Raw genomic sequence first — 26,491 nt, forward strand, 5'->3', positions numbered from 1 at the left:
TTAAATATTCATAAAAAAGGGAAATTTAAATAAAACGTTCGGAAGTAAATTTCTATTTTCATAAATTAGGTTAAAAAAATATTAGGTTTTAAAACTTCTTTAATTAAAAATAAATCATGAATATAAAGTTTATATTATACTAAAAAATTATATGAAATAATAAAAATATTTCTTATAAAAAAAAAAAAAAAATACAAAATAAATGTACAAATAATGATAATTAAAATAATTTCTCTAAACATTTTTTCTTTTTTTTTTATGAGACCCTTATTTAAATATGTTTTCTTTAAATTTAACTATAAAAAAATTAAAAAAATAAATATATGATTACAGTATAATAAATTTAATTGAAATAAGACGACATACTTTTTTATTTCTCTTAACTATATTTTTGTTATATTTAAAAAAAAAAATATATTTTTTTTTTGTTCTTTTATGAATTTTCATAAAGAAATAAAGAAATGGGTAGAACAAAAAAAACATTTAAAAAAACTAAAAAGAGGTAATTATTTTTTTTTTAAAAATAAAGTTAAAAAATCACTTTTTGGAAACATATCAAATAATAATTATGTAAAAGAAAAAGTATCTAATGAAACAAATGTAAAAAAATGTAGCTTTTTATCTAATAAAAGCATAAATCATTTACTATACAATGATAGAAATCATTGTAACAATTCCTCTTTTTATGAGGATTATCACAAAAGGGATTATCAAGAAACTAATATTTATTATTTAAAAAGTATTATATTAAATTTAAACAGTATACATTATTTATTTTATAAAAACGATGATATTTATTTAAAATTATCTCAGATATTTCAAGAAGAATTGCGGCGCTTAAAATTAATACTTAATCTAGAACAAGAAAAAAAATTCATCATATCTAATGAGCTTTATCATAAAAATAAAATTTCTATAAACTCTTGTAGTTTAAATTTAGTTGATATAATCAATTTATTTAACTTTTATATATATATAGAAAAATATTATTTCTATTTTTTTTATATAATTTTAAGTACAATTGAAAAATTTCAGGATCTTTCAAATGTTAATGACACTATATCTATCAATTTTCTAAAATCTTGTTTAAAATTAAAAAAAGAAATAAATAAAAATTTTGATATAAGTGAGTATAAACATTACATGAGGAAAAGAAAAAAAAATAATTACACTATTTTTCAAAATTACTTTTATCTTATGAAAAATAACATTTTTACCAAAAACAATATTCATACTTTATCCCATGTTGCAAAGGACTACCAAATATTTTCTTTCTTAAATAATAGTAATAAAAAAAGGAAATATATACACTTTATTTGTCTAAAAAAAAAATGTTATGAAAATATAAATTATTCAAAATTTAAGAAAAGAAAACATAAAGATTTAATGATAAAATGTGATTATTTTATAGAAAAATGCATTTTTTTATTTTTAAATAAAGACATGGACATAAGTATTTTCACAAAATATATTAAAATACTTCAAAATATAAACATATATAATAATAATTTTATAAGTTTAATAAAAAATTATCTAAAGAAGAATTATGAATATTTTACCACTGAAGAACTTATATTTGTGATAAAGTATTTAATGAAAATGAAAGAGCCATGTAAAGAATATAAAATATCTTTTGGTTGTATAAAAACAGATATTTACAAAAATATAAATGACTATAACATAATAGATATTGATAACATTATTTCCATTTTTTCAAAAAACAATTATTATGATGAGAAATGTTTAGATATTATTACGAATTATATCATAGAGAATTTAAACAAAGTGAATTCGAATACACTTGTTAAAATTATAATCAATTTATATAATTTGAATTATAAAAATAATGAATTATTATATACAATGCTGAATAAATATAATCCTCTTATTAGAAATAGCAGGAAAAAATCAAATATAAACAACTTCTTTTTAAAAAAAACAAAATTAATATATAAAAAGAAAAAGGATATGAGCGTACATCAAAATAAAATATTGAAACCTTCCCATGATAATACTGTTTGTCATAATTCAAATTCTATCAATATAAAAACTAAAGAAAATATTTCAAATAGTAAATATTTTAGAAATTTTGATGATATAAAAGTTAAAGAATTATTATTATTTATAAAAATATTAATAGAAAACAATATATATATAGATAACAAATGGTCTCAATATTTTTTTTCATTAGTTAAAAGTAAATTTCTTTTCATTAAAAAAAAAGATTTTTATTTATTATGTTTTGCATTGCTGCATTTAGAATCTAGGGAAGTTTTTTCTAATTTTTTCCTTTTATCTAGTAAATATAATATATTTAAAAAATATTCTATGCAAAAATTATTTTCATTAAATGATTTATCTTCTATAATTCAAATTACTTTATTATTTAGCTTTCATATATATAGATATAATAGTGATGTGTTTTTATTATTATTTTTTTATGTTCTCGATCAATTTTATAAAAGTTGCAAATATGAGAAGAAAGATAAACATCAAGAAGACCAACAAAGCTTTACAAAAGAAGAGAAATTATTTAATATTTCTTATAGAGACGATAAAGAAAATATGCTTCAAAATAATGAGGAGAATGTATATATGCATGATTTAAAAATATATGAAAGAAATAAGAATAATAAATATAGGAAAAAAAAAGAAAAAAAAAAAAGGGATGAATTAAAAAATAAAATAATGAAAATTACAATACCATCATGTGATCAAATAAAAGAAAACATTTCTTTCCAAAGTTTATTTCAAATGGAAGATAAAATACAAGAAGTATTTCAAAACGGTAATTTAAAATATTCTCAAAATGAAGAAACAAATGAAAATAAAGAAACAATCAATAAAAATAAACATATAAAGAAGAACAATGGTCTGCTAATAGATAATATTCATATAAAAAAAAATAAGACTTTAATTAGTAATAATTCATTTACCAAAAACAAACAAAATATATATAGAAATGAGGAATATATGAATATCAATTTCAACAATTTTACTCATTATGATAATAATATTAAAAATGAAAAGGTAGAATTATGTAATAATGAAAATAAATATGATGGGGATATTATTATTAATAATAATAGTAGTCTTTTATATTGTGAAGATTCTTTAATAAACAATAAGAAATTAATTAAAGAGAACAATAGTGAATTTTTTTTTCATACAAATTATAAGAATGAAAATTCTGAAAAACTATTAAATTACTATACAAATGATTATTTTAATAAATTAAGAGATTCGCGTCATATAATTATAATTATAAACAATTTTTATTTTAATTACATAATAAGAGCCTGTAAAAATAGTAATAAAAATAATTTTTTTCAAAATACCAATGAAAATTATTTGTTAAATAAACTAAGGTATAAACATTTGTCATTAATTTATAAAACTTATGAATTGTGCTCGTCTTATATTAGCATGTCTTTGGAAACAATAAAAATTATGAACAATAACAAAAACATCCTTTCTTCTAAATTTCATAAACAAATACTATCTATCTTAAGACAACTTGTAAGTTGTTTAAAAATAAAAATACACATATTAATTATATTTCTTAACTATATATTATCAAATATATTCATTCTATAATAAACAAATAATATATTTTTTTTTTTTTTAGGATTCAAAAAATGAAATAATAAGTGAATATGTTCAGTACCCATTTCAAATAGATATTTGCATAAAAAGAAAATTTGTTTAACTTTCGGTCTCATTTTTTTTTTTTTTTATGTATCAATGATAAAATACTTTTTCACATATTTGTTTTCAGATTAATATGAGAAAATAATTTATATATATTTAAAGATTTACTAAATTATTTCATATATTTTTAAAGATTTTTTTAAATATAAGCATATGAATTTATATATATTTCTTTTTTTATTTTATTTTTTTTTTATAGTGAAAATTTCTATCTTAATATACTTAAAAATATAAAATATAATAAATAACAATTATAAGTTACAAATTTAAAGAATCAATATGTTATTTCAATTTTTTAAATAAAATTTTAAAACGTTACATATATATATATATTTAAGATAACATATTTTTTATCCATTTAAGGATGCTTTTATTTTTTTATTTTTTTCTTCTTTTGTTTCATTTATACTATGTTTTCTTTTTCCCTTCTTCGAGAAATATTTATTTGTTGAGTTTATAGGAGAATATGTATCAAATGGGCTTTCTTTTCTACTTAGGGTTCTCATATTATTTGGAATATCCTTTTTACTTAAACTTCTCATATTATAGGGATTACCCACTTTACTAGTACTTTCATTTTTATCTAAATTTTCTTTTCTAATTAAACTCCTCATTTTATTGGGTGCTTCTATTTTATCCATTTCTTCCTTTTTATTTTCCATTTTATTTGAATTTTCTTTTTTACATGAAGTCTCTGTTTCGCTTTCATTTTCTATTTTTTCTTTACTCTTCATTTTTAAAAAGGATTTTTCATTGCTTGAACATTTTGAAGAAGAAGCATCTATTAATTTTAAGAATTGTTTCTCTGTTAATTTTTCTTCCTCCATTAAGTTTGTATTTATAACTTTTCTTTTTCTTTTAAGACTTATTTCGTGCATTTCATTGGAGTCTTCATAAAATAGATATGATGGTAATTCTTCTTTATTAATTAATTTGTTTGATTTAATTAATATCCTTTCAATTTCATTTTGATTTTTTTCTTTTAGTATAAAACTATAATAATCCTCTTCTCCATTTTCGTTTACTTCATTGTTATCAACTAAATTAATTTTTTCATTCATTTCTTCATCTAATGATGGATTATTTTCTATATTATTTTTTTTATATAAATTATGCATATCTGTTTCTAATTTTTTATCTAAAGAATTTGATACATCACTTTGAGAATTTTCTATTTCTATTTCTTCTTCATCCTTAGATCCTTCTTCATATTTTAAATCGTTATCATATTTTCTTTTTTTTAAATTATTTTTATTTTTGTATATCATTTTCTCTTTTTTCGTTTCTTCTTGCATATTTCCATTTTTTTCTCTTTTTATTTCATCCTTTTTTAAATCGCATTCACTTTCATTATCTCTTTTTTCTTCCTTTTCTGATCCGGTATATTTCATATTTTCCTCTTTTTTTTTATCGATATATTCATTTTCTTCTAAATTTTGTTCTTTATTTTCATTTTCATCTGTTTCTTCATCCTCATTTTGATAATCATCCTCTTTTTCTTCTTTCTTTTTAATATCCCTCAAGTATGGATTATTTTCTTCTTTTTCATCTTCACTCATATAAGTAAATTGATTATTACTTTCATTCTCATGATTCACCAAATTTAAAAGAGAATAATAATATTCTCCAAAATAGTTTTTATCAAAATTATGAAAATATTCTAATTCTTCTTCACTTCTTCCCATATAATAATTTAATAGTAAAGGGTTAGTAGGTTGTATTGTAATATTACTGTTTTGATTTCTTTGAATAATATTTTTTAATTTGTTTTGTCTGTCTTCATCATTATATATTTTATTAAATAAACCTGCTTGTATAACTTTATCATTAATACTTAGCTTGTGTTGTGCTTTTTTGAAAACTAACTGCTCTACCCCAGATAGTGTTATAAATCGAAAAACTTTGACAACGTTTTTTTGCCCTATTCTATGACACCTACACATTGCTTGTATATCTTGATGAGGATTGAAATCACTATCAAAAATTATGACAGTATCAGCAGTCTGCAAATTTAAACCTAAACTTCCTGATCTCGTAGATAATATAAATATCATTGTGTCCTTATTTCCACCGTTAGATTCATCATCATTAACATTTTCATTATGCTTTATTTTTTTACTATCTTCACTTTGATTTTCATTTTCATGTTCATTTATACTTTCATGTTTGTTTTCATACTCATTTTTATCATCATCCTTATTTTTATTTTCATCATTTGAATTGTCTTGTATATTATCTATCTTGTTAAATTCATCAATAATTTTTTTTCTCTCTTGCAATCCTATATTTCCGTCTAACCTATGATATTTATATCCTCTAAATTCTAAATAGTCACATAAAATGTTCATTAATTTAGTCATTTGAGAAAATATTAAAACTTTATGTTTAAATTTTAAAAGTTTAGGTAGCATTCTATCTAATACTTCAAATTTTCCGCTACATTTTATCATCATATCATCAATTTCATAATCATATAAAAATAGATATGGATGGTTAACAATTTTTCTTAATTGCATAACAATATTTTGAAAATTTTTAGTAGTAATAGAACCATTATTATTAACCTGTTTAAATCCTTTTGTTTGTATTTGTTTATATAAAATCTTTTGATACAGAGATAATTCTATATGCACATTGTATTCATATTTCTTAGGTAATGATTTTAACACATCTTTCTTAACTCTTCTTAACATAAATGGTAACAGAACACTGTGTAATCTATTAATAATTAATAATTGTTCTTCTTCTGTTATTGTTTCATACACATCCTTTTCATTATGCAATGGTCTAACAAACCATTTCTCAAAATCAACACAAGAGGAAAATATTTTAGGAAGAAGAAAATTAAGAAGGGACCAAAGTTCGGATAAATTATTTTGTAATGGGGTTCCTGTTAATAGTACACGATACTTACTTTTAAATTCAGATAGAATTGAATGAAATCGTGATTTATTATTTTTCATACGATGTCCTTCATCAACTACTATGTAATTCCATGATATTTTCATCAGAAATGTTTTTTCTTTTATAATAAAATCAAATGTAGTTAAACATATATCAAAGTCACTCTCCACTAGTTGTCTTGCTATGCTTTTTCTTTCTAATTTACTACCTCTATAAGTAATTACATTTAAAGATGGACACCATCTGCTAAATTCACTAAGCCAATTTGGAAGAGTAGATAATGGAACAATAATTAAATTCTTAACATTGATATTGTTTTTAAACTCCTTTAAATATGCAAATAGGCTTATGGTTTGAATTGTTTTTCCTAAACCCATTTCATCAGCCAATATGCCATGCAAATTATTATTATATAAAGAGATTAACCATTCTAATCCTTCTAACTGATACTTCATTAAAGTACCTCCAGTTAAAATAGATGGTTGCTTTACTTTTTCCTTAACAGTATGAGAAACATTATAATATTTTTCTCTAGCATTTTTATAATTCGATTTTTGTAAACCTTTCATATTTTCTTCATAGTCTATTTTATCCTCACTATCAACATTATTTTTTTCATTAAATGTGTCTTTTTTTTGATGCAAAACATTTTTAGACATATTATTGAGAAACTCTTCCGTTATATCTAATAATTCTTGTAATCTTTTGTTTTTTGCTGTTTTTATTAATTTAATGTATGCATCCATATCATTTTCTTTTAATAGTCTCATTCTTTCTTTTTCTTCTTTTTCTAATATAACTTTTCTTTTTTGTTCTATTGCTTTCATTTGATTATAACACAATTTAGCAATACTTTTCTTATTTCTCCTTTTTTCTTCATGTAACAAAGTTATATAATTATTATGCTTTTTTAAATTATTCCAATTAGATGTTAATATATATTGTTTTAAACTTGTCATTTTATTATGTATTTTAGAGTTTTTTTGAATACTTTTTATGTATTCTTCCAAATTATTTTTAACAACTATATCTATTTTCTTTGCATCTTGATTGAAATTTAATGCCACTTTATTTTTATCTAAAATTTTCTTCGTTGGTTCTCTTTTATCAATTTTTTTTTCTTTTTTTGTATCATAAAGTTTATCAAAAATAGCATCTACTCTGTTTTTATTTCTCCGTGATTTATAAGCAAATATGTTAGATATCGGCTGATTTTTATAGTTAGAATTGTTCATACCTTTTATTGGTATTTTCATTGGTTGACTTTCATTAATTATATAAAATCCAAACATTGAGTTAATAACGTCTGACCTTAATTTTTTTTGATTTAATTCTATTTTTTTAAAATTATTTTTATCTGAAAGAAAATTTTTTATTAATGTCATTGTATTTTCAAGATCACATCTAATCCTTTTATCACCTTTTGATGTAAGGGCCATATTTAATAAATTTTCAAAAAAATCTAAATTAAAATTAGCCATCATATTATATCGTATAAATATTTGATCTACATACCTAAAATAAATGTTTTTTGCCTTTTCTAATTTTTTAAGCTCAGATAATTCTTCTTCATCAAATTTTGTATTTTTTAAAATTTCTTCATCTGATGTACCAGAGTTTTCAGAAATATCCTCGTCACAATTGGATGAATCAGAAAATAAGTAACTACTTTGAGAAGATCCTTTTGAATTTTTAGAGCATTTAGATGAAATTGAACAATCGGAGCATGAAGAAGAAAGGGTGGAACTAGAAGATAAGGATGTAGTGTCCTTTATTGGGAACTCAGTTAATTTTTCGTGAGTAAGTAGTTTATTACACTTTAATTCGTTACTTAATGAATTATTCAATTTATTATGTGATGAAGCCTTTTTACATTTTTCTTTTTTTTTTCTTTTTTTTATATTATCTTTATATCTTAAATATTTTAGCTTTAATCCTATATCCATTAATTTATCTACCTTATTATTTTTATTATTAAAATTTAATTCGTCATATAGGCATATTACATTAATGTGCTCATTAATATAATCATTCAAAGCACGGGTAACAAAGATCTTATTATCTTTTCTAATTTTTAAGTGCTCACTTAAGTATAAGTATTCAGAAAAATCCGAATTATCAGTAGGTTCGATTACTCTTTTTTTTTCTAGATCTGTCTTTTTATTCATAGTATATGGCATGCCTTCGTTCATTTCTTCTCCTGTATTTTCATTTGTCTTATAAGTTATGTTTACATTATTTTTTTTCCCTGCTGCATTTTCTTTATTATTACATATCATATCTTCCTTAGGAATTTTATCACAAATCAAATTTTTATTCATAGTACATACTATGTCTTTTTCATTTTTTTCATTCATGTTTTTGCACAAATTTTCATCTGGAATTTCTTTGGACACTTTAAAAATAGTGTCATTAGATTTATTTATTTCTATAATATCGCTACTAATATTCATCATAAAAAAAAAGAATTTAATTTTTTTTAAAAAAATATATAAGCAATGTTACAAAAAAAGAAAAAAAAAAACTGTATAAATATTTATATATATATATATGTGTGCGTGTGTTTAAAATGCTAGTGTGCTTTCAAATATAATGTAAGCACTTATGGAATATTTTATTTTAATTTTTTATGTTTTAACATAACACATAATAAAATAGACAATACTTCTTTTAAGTAGTTTTATTTCTTAATTAAAAAAATGCAAAATTCAGTTTAAAAAAAATATAAAAAATACAATAATAAAGAACTGAAAAAAACTTTAACATTAAAATTTTATATTCAATTGTTTATAAAAATCGAGTAATGTTAAAAGTGAAATGAAAATTTTTTATTCATATTAATTATATATCAAATATAAAAAGAAAATAATAGAATTAAAAGAAAAGAAAATAAGTATATTTAATTAAATAAAATGAATAAGGTTAAAAAAAAAAAAAAAAAAGAAAAAAAAAACATTTAAAAATACTAATCATAGAAATTTAAATAAAAAAATAAAAATTTTAATTTTTAATTATTTTTTCTTCTATATGTATTTTTACTTATTACAAATTATTTTATATCAAACAATATGATAAGTGTTTTTGTATTATATAGTATTTTGTTTTTTTATTTTTCTATTATGTTTTCAAGATATATATTTTCATAAGAAAAAAATAACCTAATAAGATTTCTACTTTCCTTAATAATAAATAAAATAATATAGTAATTGTAAATTACACTTATTTTTAACATACGAAAAATATTAATTCAATATGAAGAAACAAATAAACAAAAAAAAAAAAAAATTATATTTTTTTGTATTCTCTTTTATTCTTTTTCACAAATGACAAATAGAAATAATAAAAATTATTTAATGCTTCATTACATATTCACATGGAATTATTTAAAATATTATAAAATATATATGAAATATGAAGACATTAATTTAAATTTTTTATATTTAAAATGTATACACAAAAAAAAAAAAAAAAATAAAAAATTAAATAGAATAATAATAAAATATATCGTGCATTTCTATGAATGTGTAATAAAAAAAAAAAAAAATAATAAAATTACATAAAATAAAACCTTAAAAATATAAAATTTTTTTTACTTATTCTTTAAAATTTTCATTATAATTTTATTTTATATTTTAGAACATATTTATTATGTTTGTATTACCCTTTTTTTTTATCATACGCGATGTCTATTTTTTTTTTTTAAATGAAAAACCATCCTGAAAAAAAAATATTATTTTCATCCTTTAACAATTTTTTTTTTTAATGCATTTAGTTCTATTCTAAAATTCTTAAATGTTTTTAATTAAAAAATAAATTAGTTATTTTTTCTTTATAATTTCTTTATATAAAAATTTTTTTTTTTTATTGAAAAATAAAAAGAATTTATGTATGCATATTTTTCTCTTTATTTAAAGTAATAACTTTTAATTAAAATGAAACAAAGCATAAGGAAAATATTTTTCACTTTATATAAATCTTTTTATATTTTACTAGTATTAAACTTGATTAGATAAAAAAAAAATTCTATGAAAATGGAAAAAGAATTATGTATATTTAAAAAAATACATATATTACTGATATTTTAATTTGTTCTTTATTTTAATTAACAGACATATGCTTTAATTTTACAATCAATTTATTTGTGTTCTAAATTTATATTATCCTTCACGTAAAAAAAAAAAAAAAAAAAAATACTTATATATATTTAAAATATGCATTCTAAAAAATTAATTTTTTTCAAAAAATTGTAGAAACATAAATTATATGCTTTTATGAGATGTATTCCCTATTGAAAATAATAAAAAATCATTATTTTATATTTTATTTTATTTTTTTTTATTTTTGCTCTTGTTTTTAAATATTTATATGTTCATATATTTCAATTTAAAACTCATTTAAATTTTTAGAATATACATTCAAAAAATATTTGTTTTTCTTCTAGAATAAAAATAAAAATTTTTTCTTTTTTGTCATTTTGGTTTACATCTTTTATGACTATATGGTGTCATATAAAATGTTTTTTAAAAAATCCTGGAATTTTAAGTCAATCAGGTTTAATAATTTTTTATTTCAAATATGCTTTTTTTAATATTATATTATTTATTTATCCTTTCTTTACATATTTATTTTGTCTTAATTTTTTTTTTTTTCCCCCTTTTTTTTAACTGGTAGAAGTCTTAGAAGAAAATATATATGAGTGTAACAATAAAATAGAAATGTGTAAAAGATGTAATTTACTAAAAATAAAAAGATCTCATCATTGTTCAATTTGCAATAAATGCATAATAAAAATGGATCATCATTGTAAAATTATAAAAAAATATATAATTTATACAATATTGATAAAAAAAAGAAAGAAAATAACTTAATTACTTTAATATTTATATCCTTTTTTACATTTACCTATACCTTTTTTATATTAATCATATAGGCATATGGATAAACAATTGTGTTGGTTTATATAATCAAAAATATTTTATTCTTCTAAATTTTGTATATATATAAAAAAAAAAAAAAAAAAAATTATTTATATAATAAAAATATACATATGGAGGAATATAGAATATCATTTTATAATTTTTTATTTTTTTGAAGTATTCTTTATTAATGTGCTTGAATTGCGGTTTTATAATTATTTATAAAATTATAACATGCATTAAAATCCAATATAATTTAAAAAGAGAAATTGTAACTCTGAAAATAGTAAATAAATCTTTGTTTAAATTTTATTTCATTTTATTTTTTTTTTTTTTTCTTCAGTGTGTAATGTCAAAATTGGACATTTTCCTAATTTTGGTAAGAAATATAAAGGAAAAGGAATTACATATTGTTTATTAATTATCATATTTATTGTAATTATTTGATATGATTAAATATTGGATTTATTTTATATTAATTTTTATTTTTATTTTAGATAAATACATTTTGCTCCCTTATATTTGGGATGCTAGCTTTTGTTATGCTCGTTGATCAATACTGTGCAATTAAAACAAATACAACTGGTTTTTTTTAATTTGAAAAAATATATAATTATAAAAAAAGAAAAATATATATATGAAATATGATTTTATCTTTATTAAATATATAAATATAAAGAAAAAAAAAATTTATATTTTTTAAAAACTATAATTATATAATTATAATATTTTTAAATACTGATTTAGGTGTAGAATTTTTAAAAAAAGAAAGAGGGGAAATAAAATCATTTAGTAAATTAATTATAGAAGTTTTCGGACACCCATTTTCTTATATATGGTATAATAAAGAGAAAACAAAAAAAAATATATATATTTATAAATGCCAAATTTAAATAATTTTAACGTTTTATTCTTATTAATACAATTTTATTTTAGGTTTCTACCAATTGATAAAAAGAAAGAAAAAAAGAAAAATTTCAATAAATAAGCAATTTAATCATAAAATATATAAATACTTCTAACTTAAAATGAATATTCTTTCAATAAAAAAAAAAAAAAATATAATAAAATAAAATAAATATTTACAATAAAATTTTTTTTTTTTATCATTTAATACATCTATTATTTCCTTTTATTATTTTCTCTTATTTATTTGTTTTAATTATTAATTTATCTTTTATTATTTCTTATAGTTTTTAATCATAAAATTTTTATTTTTAATAATCTTTTCTTTATCATTGTCATTTGTCTCAAAAATATGCACATATTTGTTATTTTTTTGTAGTTTTTTATTCTTTTACTTTTTTTTTTGTTAATTTTTTTTTAATTTATCCTTTTAAATATTATGTAAAAGATTCTTTTCAGAATTTTGTTATTTTTTTATAGAAAAGTATTTCACAGAATACAAAAAAAAAAAAAAAAAAGAAAAAGAAAAGAAAAAGAAATAAAATAGAAAATAAATGAATATTTTTCGTATTCAAATAATAATATAAAGTTATTTGAATATATAGGAACATGATATATATATATATAAAGAAATAAAGTTTTGAAAAATAAGAGATATATAAATATAAATTAATTTTTCAAATAATAAGATGAAATAAATACCTATATTTATATAGTTAATGAAAATGATTTAGAATTACAAACTTCAATAATATAAAAATATTTTATCATTAGTATTATAATTTGTTTTATTATTCTATTATTATTATTTAATTATAATTTTTTATTAATTATTACTATTTTATTATGTTCAAGTTTTTTGTAAATTAAAATTATATAAAAAATGTTTCATTAGTTTCTGCTTTTACATATTAATTATCACATTTTTTTATAAGCATTTCGTTTCACTTCTTTTCTTATTCATTTATCATTTTATTTTTATAAATAATAAATTCTTATCTTCTTTATTCTTCTTAAATAAAACATGATACTAATGTTTTTTTTATAAGCATTAGACTTTGGCTTCTTCATTGTCATTTAACTTTTTATATTTATTTTAAACCTTCTTATAATTTTGTTAATTGTTTTTTTTAAAGTATTATCTATGATTATTCTTATTTTATTTATTTACTATTCTTTTTTTTTAAATATTTGGCATACTATATATATTAATATTATAAACAGTTAAAATATATTTTTTTTCTTTATTTCCTTTATTTCCTTTTTTTTTATTTTTATTTTTAAAATGAAATATGTCATAAGAAAATGCACAAGTTAAAGAATAATGAAAGTGATATAAACTCAGATGATTGCAATGAAACAGCTGAAGAATGTATGTATATCTTTAGTCCTTCAAAAAAAAAAAAAACTGATACTTTTAATGATTTAAAAAAAAATGAAGAATCTTATACTAAAATGAAGTATGAAAAGAAATCATTCAGCAATTTAACTGATAACAATAAGAATAAAGAGAAAAAAAAAATATATTCATTAGATTCACAAAATAAGTATTCAAGCCACTTAAATATTACAGGTTTAAGAAAAAATGAAAATGATGGTGATGAAGTTGAAAAAGAAAATGATGATGATGAAAAAGAAAATGATGATGATTGCAAAATTTCTAATATTAATGATATAGATGAGTATGAGAATGAAAATTGCTCAGAGGATATGAATGAAAATAAAAATTTTTATGATGAAGAATTGAATGAAATAATAGATAAAGAGTATTTTAAAGAATTGATCCCTGCAATACCTCATGATATTTTAAATTCCTATATTAGTTGTTTAAAGACATGTGGTTTTGAAAGACACGTACAGTTACATAGATTAATTAATTTATTGGGTGATTTAAGAGATCCTATTTCGGTTATTCAAATATTAGGATTACCAGGAATGGGAAAAACAAAAGTAGTAAAAAATTTTATTCAATTAATGAATGTGCCCTTTGCATATGTTAACTGTTTAATGGCTGTTTATCAGTCAGGAAGATCAGCCAGAAATGTTATATATCATACCATATTAAAAGATTTAAGTATTAATCTTCTTAAAGAATTTAATGAATATAAAAAAATAAATAATATAATTAACTATTCTTATGATCCAACTAAATTAGTACCTAATCATGTTTCTAGTGCAGATAATTTTTTTAGTATATTACATAAGCTTTTATCATTTAGACCGGAAGATGAAAATAACAGAAATATAAAAAGAAATGAAGATAATAATAAGAAAAATAGTCCATTAAATAAGAATGATAATGAGAAAGTCAAAAAAATAAAGATGACAACTAATCAGAATTATTATAAAGATAAATTTTATGATAGATCAGTAGTATTTATTTTAGATAATATTAGATATTTAGTTAGAACTCATCCTGATTTGTTCTATGCTTTGACTAGAATACATGAATACATTAAAGGCCCATATAATGATTTAACAAAAGTTAATAAAACGACTAGAGGATTGTGTATTATTTTAATTAATAGATCTCCATTGCCTGATGAAATTTTTGATGGGCTTCCACAGCCACCCACTGTTTGGTTTGATTCCTATACAGCAGACATGTGTAAAAATATTTTATATAGGTTATATGATACTATGTGTTTTGAATCTTTATTAACAATTAATGATAAAGATTTGAAAATATTTTATTTAAAAGAAAACAAAAAAGAATTTCTCATTAAGAGAAAAGAAATTGTGTTAGAAAATGATGTTATTTATGATATTTGGTGTAGATATGTAGATTATATTATTAATGTTTCATATAAAGACTATAAAAGTGATTTTCATGAATTGCTATTTATTTGTTCTCATATGTGGCCTTTATTTATAAAACCAATATTAGATGGAACTCTTGAACCAATTGTTGAAAATATGAATGCATTACAAAGAAATATTGATACTCATATTCGTGTAGCTACTTATAATCATGCCAGTCATTTTACATTTGAATTAATCGATTCTGTTTTTTTAAACGAAAGTAACTTAAAAAATAAAATCGATTTATCTTTTTATTCAAAAATTCTGTTAGTAGGAGCTTATTTAGCTTCAAGAAATTTGCCGTTAACAGATAAAAGATTTTTTAATGCAACTGTAAAAGGGGGTGCTTTTAGTTTACCTAAAAAAAGAAAGGCAAGAAGTAAAAATGAATCTATTTTAACTTTAATAGGACAATCTATTCCTAAAAATTTTACTTTTATTAGGTGGTTATGTTTAACAGATTGCTTATTGGTATGCTTTTATGATGAACAACTAATTTTAAATAGTTTAATTTGTCAACAAATAAATACATTAATACAATTAGGTTTTATCACTTTTTCTTCTTCCAATAACTTGTCTTGCTTAGTTAGAAATAGCTTAATGAATGGAGTACAATGGAGTGGTTACTGTGGTAGTACTCTTTTAAACACAACTAATAATTTTTCTTCTATAACCAATAATATTTTTAGTGAATCAAATCATTCAATGAATTATGAATCACTAGATCCATATACCAAATTAGTTATTCAAGTTCCTGAAGAAACTATTAGAAATATTGCTAAGGAAATGAAAATACCATTAGATGAGTTAATTATTTAAAAAAGCATTTGTCGTAATTTATTCTTTAATTTACTTTTTTCATCTTAGTTGTATATATATATATATATATATATATATATATATATATATATATATATATATATATTTCTTTTATCATTTTTCTTATAGATTTTAAACATATTCATTTATAATTACTTTTATTAACTCTTAACCAAAAACTAATTTGATCCTCACCGATTCTTTTTTTTTTTTTTCATCTTTATTCAAAAAAAGAAAAAAAAAGTTTTTTGAATCATTAATATGAAATTATGAAAATTAAATTTTTAAAAAACATTTCAATAATTTATATATATATGAACTTTCATAAATTTTTTTAATTAAAATTATGGTTACAGTAGTTTAAAATTCATTCAATTTTTAAAAAAAAAAAAAAAAGGAATATTATTTACTAATAAACATTTATATATTTTTTCAAATGTTACAAAAAAAAAAGATAAAAAAAAAGTTGTTTTAAAAATAAAATTTTAATTAAATAAATAAAAAAATACAAAAATAAATATACAAAAAATTATATGTGAAAAAATTATAGCATTCTAGAATTGTTCATTCATATTTTTTAAAGAGCGATATACTAAAATTAATCATTTTTTTTACTTTTTTTTTTTTTATTACATTTTTTTTTTTTAATATTTTTATATTTTTACTTTATACATCCTCTAGTACCAATTTTGGATATATAGCCATAGTAATTAATTCTTGAAATAATAATTTACAAGCATAAGGAATAAATATTTGTGAAATACTTGTTTTGCTATTACACACAGTACATTCATATGCATTTTTGTTAATATCAGCGATACAACATAAACCACAATTATCACAAACATGAACACGGTAAGCATCACTTTCCTCAAATAATCTTTCTTTTAACATCTTTGCAGCACCATGAGAAATCATACAATCTCTTTCCATTTCCCCAAATCGTAATCCACCATCTCTTGATCTTCCTTCAGTTGGCTGTCTTGTAATCATAGTTAATGGACCTCTACTTCTTGCATGTATTTTATCTTCAACCATATGTTTTAATCTTTGATAATATGTAGGGCCAATAAATATTTTCGATTTTATCATTTTTCCATTATGACCATTATATAATATTTCATTTCCATATTTTTCATAACCTAATCTATGTAATCTTTGAGATATTTCTTGGACTGTAATTTTAGAAAATGGGGTTGCATCTCCTTCTTCCCCTTCTATTGCTGCAACTTTTCCTGCTAAACATTCGACTAAATGTCCAATTGTCATACGAGAAGGGACAGCATGAGGATTCATAATAATATCAGGAAATGTTCCATCTTCGCTAAAAGGCATATCTTCTGTTCTATATGTTATTCCTATTGTTCCCTTTTGACCATGTCTACTTGCAAATTTGTCTCCAATCTGAGGTATACGTACAGAGCGAACCTTTACTTTTGCAAATTTATTTCCACGACTATTAGAAGATAACATAACAGTATCTATTACTCCATTTTCATTTGAACGCAAACTTAAAGAGCAATCTTTTTTATATTGTTTTAATATACTAGATGAACTAATCGTTAAGGTAGGGACTTCTATATCTTCTTTACTACTACCAACAATGGTGGTTCCATATTTAGCATTATTAGTACTTGCCAATGTGTTTCCACTACTGAAAAAAGTGGTACTAGAAGGGCTTGAAGATGCACTGCTCGGAGAAGCAGGACTAATGCTAGATTTATCATTAATTGGAGAATCAGGTAAAGTATCTGAAGCATTTGATGAAATAAAACTGGAAGAAGAATAAACATTGTTACTCGCAGAAGAATCTTTATTAGGAGAACCAGTTATAGTTGATGAATTGTTATATATTTGGGTATTTTGTGTTTTTTTTTGTATAATAATTTCATCCTCATCTTCAATATTTGGAGATACTTTTCCTATAATAATATCATCTCCCAAAACTCTAATACCAGGTGCTATTAATCCATCATCATCTAATTTGGTATAATCTCCTCTTTTTAAATTTTTAACAACACGTACAGATGGTTTTTCAAAGGATTCTATTATTAAACTTCCTTGCTGCTTTTCTTCACTAGTGTAAGTACGATAAAAAACGCTCCTAAATAATCCTCTATCAATAGATGATTGATTCATAATTAGACTATCTTCTTGATTATATCCAGTATAGCACATAATGGCAACAATGGCATTAATACCAGCTGGTAAATCTCGAAAGCGCAAATACTCCATTACTTTAGTGCATACTAAAGGCCTTTGAGGATAATATAACAAATGAGCTAATGTATCTAAACGTATATTAAAATTTGTTACATAAATGCCCATAGCTTGTTTTCCCATGGCACTTTGATATGTATTACGTGGACTTTGATTGTGATCACTAAATGGAATGATAGATGCGCATACTCCTAATATTAAAGAAGGATGAATTTCACAATGAGTGTAATTATTATAATAACCTGTTCCTGTTTTTAAATCATCAATAAACATACTTATCATAGTAGTTTCTTCTTCTTCACAATCAATATACTCAATAATCCCCTCTTGAATTAAATAATCCCAATTATAAGTTTCAGGATATTTTGCTATATTATTTACATGCTCTTTTGTTAATTTTAATTTGTTCTCACCATTAACATTTTTAACTACATATAGAGGCCTCATAGCTCTACCTGAATCGGTAAATATTTTTATTTCCTTACTATTTACATCTCTCACAATAGATGCTTCTGGTGATATATCACATCTTCTTCTTAATTCATATAAAGTTTCAATTAAATTATCTATTTGATTAAAGCATCCCACCCATTTACCATTTAAAAATAACTTTACTTTTTCTTTCATTAATTGAGGAGGTACTTCATCAAGAGATTCCAATCCCCATTCGGATAAAAATTCATAAATGTTATTTGTTGAAGTTCCAACACTAATATCGCACATAAGAGATAAATTTTTTACTAGACCAACAGATTGCCCTTCCGGAGTTTCAAAAGGGCAAATCATTCCCCAGTGAGTATTATGTAATTGCCTAGGTTTTGCCATTTTCCCTTCTCTACCTAATGGCGTATTTAATCTTCTTAAATGAGATAAACAAGATGAATATGTTAAACGATTTAATACTTGTGCCACCCCTGTTCTAATAACTTTTCCGTCTTTATCTTTCCCCCAATTTCCAGTAGCCAATTGATATTGCATCCCTTGAGTAATCTGAGAACAACTCCTAATAGCACCAGCTACATCAAAAGGCTTATTATTATCAATTTGTCTTTGCAATACTCTTTTTACGTCTTTTGCCATTTTACGAAAATAAGTTGAAAAACTACTAGCCATTAAAGGACCTGCAATATCTAATCTTTTTTTTCCGAAATGATCTCTGTCATCTTCTTTAATTCTACCTAATTCAGCCAATAATAAGCGATGAATCATATAACCAATAAAATAAGACTTTTTACTTTCAACTCCTGGCCCTGTACCCATGTGAGGTAATACTTCTTTACGTAATAATTCTTTTGCATATAAAATTCTTTTTTCTCTTGAAGCACCAACAGTTGGCCCTCTTTTTCCAATAAAATCCAAACATATATCTTGAGTTGGGTAATCTATGCATTCTTCTAATGTTTCTCTTAAAGAATTTATCATTAATTTGTCATTAAAATCATATACAATTCTTTGTAATATATCTCTATCGGAAGTACATCCCAAAGCACGAAATAAAATTCCAACAGATATCTCTGTTCTTATATAAGGCAAAGTGGCTACTAATTGGCCACCTGTCTTTGCACTATTTCCTCTAGATCCTGATTTTGTTTTCATTTTAACTGAAAATGAAGAAGTAGCTTGAGATCTCTCCATTTGAGATCTTATTTCAGCAACCCAACCAAATTTCGATGGTTGTTTTTTTTTAAATACATAAATAAAATTATGAGCCATTCTTTCCTGTGCTACTAATACTTTTTCTCCTCCATTAACAATAAAATAACCCCCTTGATCATATGAGCATTCTCCCATATCAGTTATTTCATTTTCAGGCAATCCTTTAGTCCAACAAAACATAGATTTTAACATCAAAGGAATCCTACCTAAATTTATTCTTTCATATAAAAATTTCTCTTTTAAAACTTGTTTTTTAGTGGTTTCATCTATTACGTATGTGCTCTGTTCAATATCAATATAAATAGCTGAAGAGTAAGTTAAATTTCTTAGTCTAGCTTCTTGTGGCCATAAATTTTTATTAGTTAAATTTTTTTCATCATAAAAAGGTCTATCTAAAGATAACTGACCAAATTTTAAACAATATATTATATTATTATTTTCTTCTTTATCAGATTTATATTGCGGTTGTGGCTTTATTTCTATTTGAGGATATTCATCAATAATTTCTTGCATTCTATATTCGATAAAATCATTATAACTTTCAATTTGCTGATTTACTAAACCATGACTTCCAAAAAATGAACCAATTACCACCCAACTATCTTCTTCTGTTATCTGTTCATTTTCTGTTTTTTTATCTTCATTTTTTTCCTCTAAAATTTCAAAAAAAAAAAAATATATATATATATATATGCATACAAATATACATATATGTACTATTCAAAATAAATATTATATATATATATATATATATATATATATATATATATATATATATATATATACTTTTATATATAAATATAATCATACTTTTATATATAAATATAATCATACTTTTATATATAAATATAATCTTAAAAAACCATTTCTATAATTTTATAAGATATAAAATAAAAATTATATATATGTATATTTTTTATAATACGAAATATCTATGAAAAAAAAAAATCTCTGAATAACCTGGCTTGATGAACTCATTAGAAAAATATGATTCAATTTTAACAGCCATTTTTAAATTTAAAAAAAAAAATTACAAATATTTTCCAATTTATTGAAAAATAAAATAAAGAAGAAAAAAAAAAAAGAGATAAATATAATACATTAGTTCTGTATTTATTCTCAAAAAAAAAAAAAAAGAATAATAAAATTTTTACATATATTTACTTGCTATATAAAAATATAATATCCTTTAACATATTTTTGGATATATTTATATCCTTATAAAGTACTTAAAAACAAATTTATTTGTTTATTAAATACATTTTTATTTTTTTAAATAATATGCTTTTTGATATAAAAATTAAAAAAAAAAAACGTATACTGATTCGATTTTATATTTTAATTTTTTTTGGAGTTTTTTTATATAATAAATAATCAAAAATAAAAATATAAAAATGTAAGAAACATTAAAACGTTTATAAAAATTAAAAAATATTCAAATAAAAATAAAAAATATTCAAAATTATCAAAAAGAAAAAATTAATATAATTCCGAATTAATAAAATTAGTGGTACTTAAAAAAAAATGAAAATAATAAAAATAATAATTCTATTTCCAAAAAATTAATGCAGTTCTTTTTTCTTTTTTTTTAAAAATATTTTAATAGATTAAATAAAAATTTTGTAAGCACCTAATATTTTAAATATTATACATGTACATATATATATATATATTTAAATTAATTCTGAATCTTACATGAATGTTTAATTTTTTTTATATTATAAGAAAAAATAAATGAAGCATATGAAAATAAAATTAAAATATAATAAATAGAAGATTTTTTCTTATTCTTAATCTTTTTTTTTCAAATTTTTTTTTGTTATGCACATGTTTCATAGTAATATTAAACAAAGATATACATATAATTCTTTTATTAAAAAGAATTTAGAAGTAAATAAATGTAAAAGAAGAATTTAAGTATAAAGATTAATATGAATTTAATATTTTTAAAGTCACAGAATATATCTAAAAAAAAAAAAAAGATAATAATAAAATAAAACATTATTCTTTTTTTAATAAATATTTTTTAAAATGGACAAAAATTCTCTAAAAAGAAGAAACAGATTACTTAAAAAAAATGAATCAAGGATGAACATATTACTAGGGAAAACAGTAGATGATAATATTTCACAAAATAATAATAATAATAAATGTAGTAATTATCAAATTTATGAAAAACAATACTCAAATAATATGAGTGAAAATGAAAATGTAGAAAATGAAATTTTAAATTGTGTAAGCGAGAATAAAAAAATTATACATGAAAATACATCTTTTGAAAAAAATTACTTTGATAATATAATTGAAAATAATTCTAATATTTCTGATAACAACAAACATTTAAATACAATAAATTATGAAGACAAAATAGAACAAAACAATATAAGCGAAAAAAAAGAAAAAAATGTTAAAGAGAATCATTTTAGAAGTAAAAACAAAATATCACAATCAGATGTTAACTCTAATAATAATGAAAACATATTTAATATAATAAAAGACAGAAACATTAATTATAATTCATTAAAAGAAAGTTCTGAATTTAATATTAATAATATGAAAAAATTACATTTTTTATTATTAATAATTCTTTCTATACTTTTTAGTTTTATAAAATTAAAATATAATAATATATTAACTAACAATATTTTCAATAATTCTGGAAAACAATTTTTATATTTCATTATGTCAAATAATTTTTTTATTTATTTTTCATTTATTTATAATGTAATGTTTTTATTAATCGATATTTCATTATATCTCATAAAAAATTATATAAGTAGAAAGGATTTAATCGAAAACATCAAAAATATAAAAAGGAAATTAAATAATGAATCTGAATTTTTCTTTTTTATCATAAATAATTTGTCAGTAGTTATAATTTTTTTTACAAGTATTATAAAAACTTATGTAATTTCTATGTTTTTAGTTTATTTATTTGATGATATTTTTTATAATAATATATTTTATATTTCTTCAGTGAATCTGATTAAAAAGAAGTATAGTTTATAACTCGTTTGAAATATTTTTTTTTTTGAATGCATTTATATATGTTTTTTTTTCTTTAATAAATAAAGAAATATTTTTGTAATAATTTAAAATAAAAAAAAATTTATAAGAATGTCATTTTATTTATTTTAAAAATATAATTTTTATGAATGTTAATCATATTAAAAATGCTATTTTCTTTATATATAAATATATATCTTAAATTTAAATAAAAAATATTTTTTGCTGAATAATATAAAAATTATTATTTTATCATTTAATAAAATAAAAGTTAAATAGAATATTCGTATATTAAAATTAAAAAAAAAAAAAAAAGTTTAATAATTATATATGAAAAATTAACGGTATGCTTAAGTCACAAGTACATAAAAAAAAATTAGATAAATTAATAAATATATATAATTATATTTCTTTATTCTTTAAATCATAAAATTTCTGAGCAATAGTTTCATGATATACATACGCTTTGCTTCTCCTGTATTTTTCGAATACATCGTTGTCATTTGATTCTTTTACAACTGAAGAATAATAATCAAAAATGGAAGTATTATGATCTTTTTCATCATTCCAACTTTGTGCATTTTCAATAGCTATTTGACTAAAATTAACATTTTTACTTTTTTTATTTTTCTTCTGGTTATTACTATCTGATAAAAGTTCAATCATCGAGTTATCAAATAATTCAACAGAAGAAAACGTTGTATTAGTATCACTTGAATAATCATTCTGATCATATTTATCATTAGTTAAATTATTACTGTTATTACATAATTTTGAATGATTATTGCTATTTTTATAATTTTTTTTTTTTTTGTCTAAATTTTTTAATTTTTTATAATTTTCATATGCATTAAATCCATCTGAATCAGAAGCATCACTGCTTTCAATATCTTCATCATTTATAATTTGCTTCAATTCATCATAAAAATCATTTATTTTTTCATTTAATTTTTCTGAAGAATTTATAGATGGAGGAGTCTGATAGGTATAAGAAACATCTATAGGAGTATAAGGAATTAAAGGATTTTGTAATTTTTTTCCTTTTTTCGAAATATATTTTAATAGTGTAGCTAAAAAACCAACAGAAATATCCTCTGGATTTTTGTTTACATCGTTAGTTACCATTGAATTATTTAAGTAATTCATTTTATTTTCATCAATATCCTTTTTTCTAAATTTTTCATGTAAATTATAACCTTTCGAAAAATCATTAGAATTTGATGAAGGTAATGGAGGAGGTGGTGGTGGTGGTGGCATTTTTTGATTTTGATAATTTTGATTTTGAAAACCATGTGAATTTAAAAATTTATTTGAATTGCTATAACTATAATGTTCATTTTTACTTTTATCTAAATGATTATTATGATGATGATTATTGTCATAATGAAATATATTTAATAACATTTTTGTTTCCTGAAAATTATTAATTGATAGCTCATTCCATTTATAAACCATTTGTAATAAAACATTTATTGAATTCTGATCTTTATAATATGCACATGTATATGCATCTTGAATTATTGAATTCATATATATTTTAAATTCAGCCAATGCCTTTTTTTTATTATTTAGCATAAAATTTCTTAACAACTCATGATAAGAAAAAACCAAATTTAATTTATTTTTAAAATTTACACATTTTAATATTTTATTATAAAAATGTAAAGATATAACTTTACTATTGTTAAGATAATCACATTTATTTAATATCCATTCATTTGCTTTGTTAATGCTATCTTTTTTAGGTTCTTCACAATATGTTAATAATTCTTCTAAAAAAAATTTCTCTTCCTCATTTAATTCATGTGAAATATTACAATTTACTAGTTCTTCATTATTTTTGTATTCTTTGGTGTTTTTATTATGAGTTTTTGAATCCTTATTTATAATATTATCGTCATTAAAATTATTATGATTATCGTTGTTACATGTATTATTCTTTTTGTTCATAATTTCTTCAGATTGATCCTTTTCATATGTACAAAAATTTGTTCTAATTAGATAATTCTCATTTTTATCATAACAAGAAATAGGATCCTTGTTTTTTTCATTAAAATTTGTATTTTTATAATTTATATTACTATTTTTGTAATCACTATTAATGATACTTACTTCTCCTATATCATCGAAATTTTTATTTTGTTTATTACTCTTATAATTGTAACAATAATTAATGCAATTTTCATTGCTATTAATATTTTGATTGTAGTTAAAATTCTTTTCAACATAATCATCATTATAAGTCATTTTATTATTATAGTTTTCATTATTATAATTGTTATTTTGATCATAATTGTGACGACTATAATTAGTATCATAATTATTATTGTTATTATTATTATTATTATTATTATAAATATTACTATAAGAAGTATAATTCATGTTCTTATTGTTACTATAATTATTACTATTTTCATAATTATAGGAACCTCTATAATTAATGTCATTTGCATTGCTATTTAAATCATTATTTTTTGATATATTTTTAGAATGACTCTTCATAATAATGTTATCATTTTCATCGTTATAATTATTATGATATTTATAATAATCATCATTATTTTTATATTTCTTGTATTTATTATTATCATCGTTATTACTTAGATAATTGTAATTCATATTATTTTTATTTGAAGGAGAATTATTAAAACTCTTGCAGTAATCATTAGGATTATAATTATTTCTGTTAATAGAATTATACTTCATAATACTGTAATCATTGTTTTGATTTTTATTGCTATAATTATTTGTCTTCTTTATATTTTTATCATTTTCTTCACTATACTCTTTACTTTGCTTATATGTTTTATAATTTAATTTATCCTCATTATGTTTATTTTTGTATAAATTGTAAGAACGCCCCTTGTCATCCATTTCTATTTATAATTTTATTATTTAAAAAATTTTATAATTTTTCTTCTTTTATTTATTTTTTATTAAATTTAATAAAATTAGTAATCCTTTTTTTTTTAATTATTTTTTATTATTTAATTTAATTTTTTTTTTTTTTTTTTTTTTGTTTCATTTTATATAAATATCAAATATATATTATTACTTTTTATATAATCTTTAAATATAGTATTTATTAAAATTATTTTTAAAATGCTATTACTTCTTTTGAATATATTATTTATATCTTTATAAAGTATATTTTATAAAATATTTTTGATAGCAATATATATACCTTTGAACTTGTTAAATGTATTATTCACTTTGTTAATTTTAATTCATTATATTTATTCATCGTTAAAAAATTTAAGAAAAATATACACTATTTCAATAAAAAATTGTGTAATTTTAAAACCCAGTTATATATTTATTATATAATGGAAATCATTTTTTTTTTTTCTATACTTTTTAAAAAAATAATAAAAGGTATCTAGTAACTTATAAATACAAATTTTAAGTTTTCTTTGAAGTTCAAAAAAAAAGACCTTTTTATTACCAAATTAAAAAAAGATAAATATGTTTTTCAATAAAAAATGTAAATTTGCATTTTTGTATAACGTTAAAAGATATAAAAATAATAAAGTTATGAATAATTAACCAAA

The 26,491-nt window shown here is 20.1% G+C and overlaps 7 protein-coding genes across 7 annotated transcripts; 4 read left to right on the forward strand and 3 right to left on the reverse strand.

The window, feature by feature from the left end:
- Window positions 1-435: 435 nt before the first annotated feature.
- On the forward strand, window positions 436-3,709 carry PRELSG_0404000 (conserved Plasmodium protein, unknown function; the record flags this gene model as incomplete). Its single annotated transcript, XM_028680176.1, has 2 exons — window positions 436-3,519; window positions 3,629-3,709. 2 exons carry the CDS (start codon window positions 436-438, stop codon window positions 3,707-3,709), a joined length of 3,165 nt encoding a protein of 1,054 aa, XP_028531699.1.
- A 352-nt stretch (window positions 3,710-4,061) lies between these two features.
- PRELSG_0404100 (DEAD/DEAH box helicase, putative) lies at window positions 4,062-9,068 on the reverse strand (the record flags this gene model as incomplete). Its single annotated transcript, XM_028680177.1, has 1 exon — window positions 4,062-9,068. One exon carries the CDS (start codon window positions 9,066-9,068, stop codon window positions 4,062-4,064), a length of 5,007 nt encoding a protein of 1,668 aa, XP_028531700.1.
- A 1,479-nt stretch (window positions 9,069-10,547) lies between these two features.
- DHHC11 (palmitoyltransferase, putative) lies at window positions 10,548-12,519 on the forward strand (the record flags this gene model as incomplete). Its single annotated transcript, XM_028680178.1, has 10 exons — window positions 10,548-10,607; window positions 10,725-10,783; window positions 11,057-11,166; window positions 11,287-11,418; window positions 11,546-11,607; window positions 11,710-11,802; window positions 11,875-11,910; window positions 12,029-12,116; window positions 12,279-12,369; window positions 12,468-12,519. 10 exons carry the CDS (start codon window positions 10,548-10,550, stop codon window positions 12,517-12,519), a joined length of 783 nt encoding a protein of 260 aa, XP_028531701.1.
- A 1,223-nt stretch (window positions 12,520-13,742) lies between these two features.
- Window positions 13,743-16,058, forward strand: ORC5 (origin recognition complex subunit 5, putative; the record flags this gene model as incomplete). Its single annotated transcript, XM_028680179.1, has 1 exon — window positions 13,743-16,058. The coding sequence occupies one exon, from the start codon at window positions 13,743-13,745 to the stop codon at window positions 16,056-16,058; it is 2,316 nt and encodes a 771-aa protein (XP_028531702.1).
- Window positions 16,059-16,724: 666 nt separating this feature from the next.
- Window positions 16,725-20,943, reverse strand: RPB2 (DNA-directed RNA polymerase II subunit RPB2, putative; the record flags this gene model as incomplete). The annotated part of the gene is made up of 2 exons (XM_028680180.1): window positions 16,725-20,587; window positions 20,895-20,943. 2 exons carry the CDS (start codon window positions 20,941-20,943, stop codon window positions 16,725-16,727), a joined length of 3,912 nt encoding a protein of 1,303 aa, XP_028531703.1.
- A 1,022-nt stretch (window positions 20,944-21,965) lies between these two features.
- On the forward strand, window positions 21,966-22,943 carry PRELSG_0404500 (conserved Plasmodium protein, unknown function; the record flags this gene model as incomplete). The annotated part of the gene is made up of 1 exon (XM_028680182.1): window positions 21,966-22,943. One exon carries the CDS (start codon window positions 21,966-21,968, stop codon window positions 22,941-22,943), a length of 978 nt encoding a protein of 325 aa, XP_028531704.1.
- A 399-nt stretch (window positions 22,944-23,342) lies between these two features.
- PRELSG_0404600 (conserved Plasmodium protein, unknown function) lies at window positions 23,343-25,814 on the reverse strand (the record flags this gene model as incomplete). Its single annotated transcript, XM_028680183.1, has 1 exon — window positions 23,343-25,814. The coding sequence occupies one exon, from the start codon at window positions 25,812-25,814 to the stop codon at window positions 23,343-23,345; it is 2,472 nt and encodes an 823-aa protein (XP_028531705.1).
- Window positions 25,815-26,491: the final 677 nt, after the last annotated feature.

The sequence above is a fragment of the Plasmodium relictum genome, assembly GCF_900005765.1.
Source record: "Plasmodium relictum strain SGS1 genome assembly, chromosome: 4".
In the NCBI taxonomy this organism is placed as follows: domain Eukaryota; phylum Apicomplexa; class Aconoidasida; order Haemosporida; family Plasmodiidae; genus Plasmodium; species Plasmodium relictum.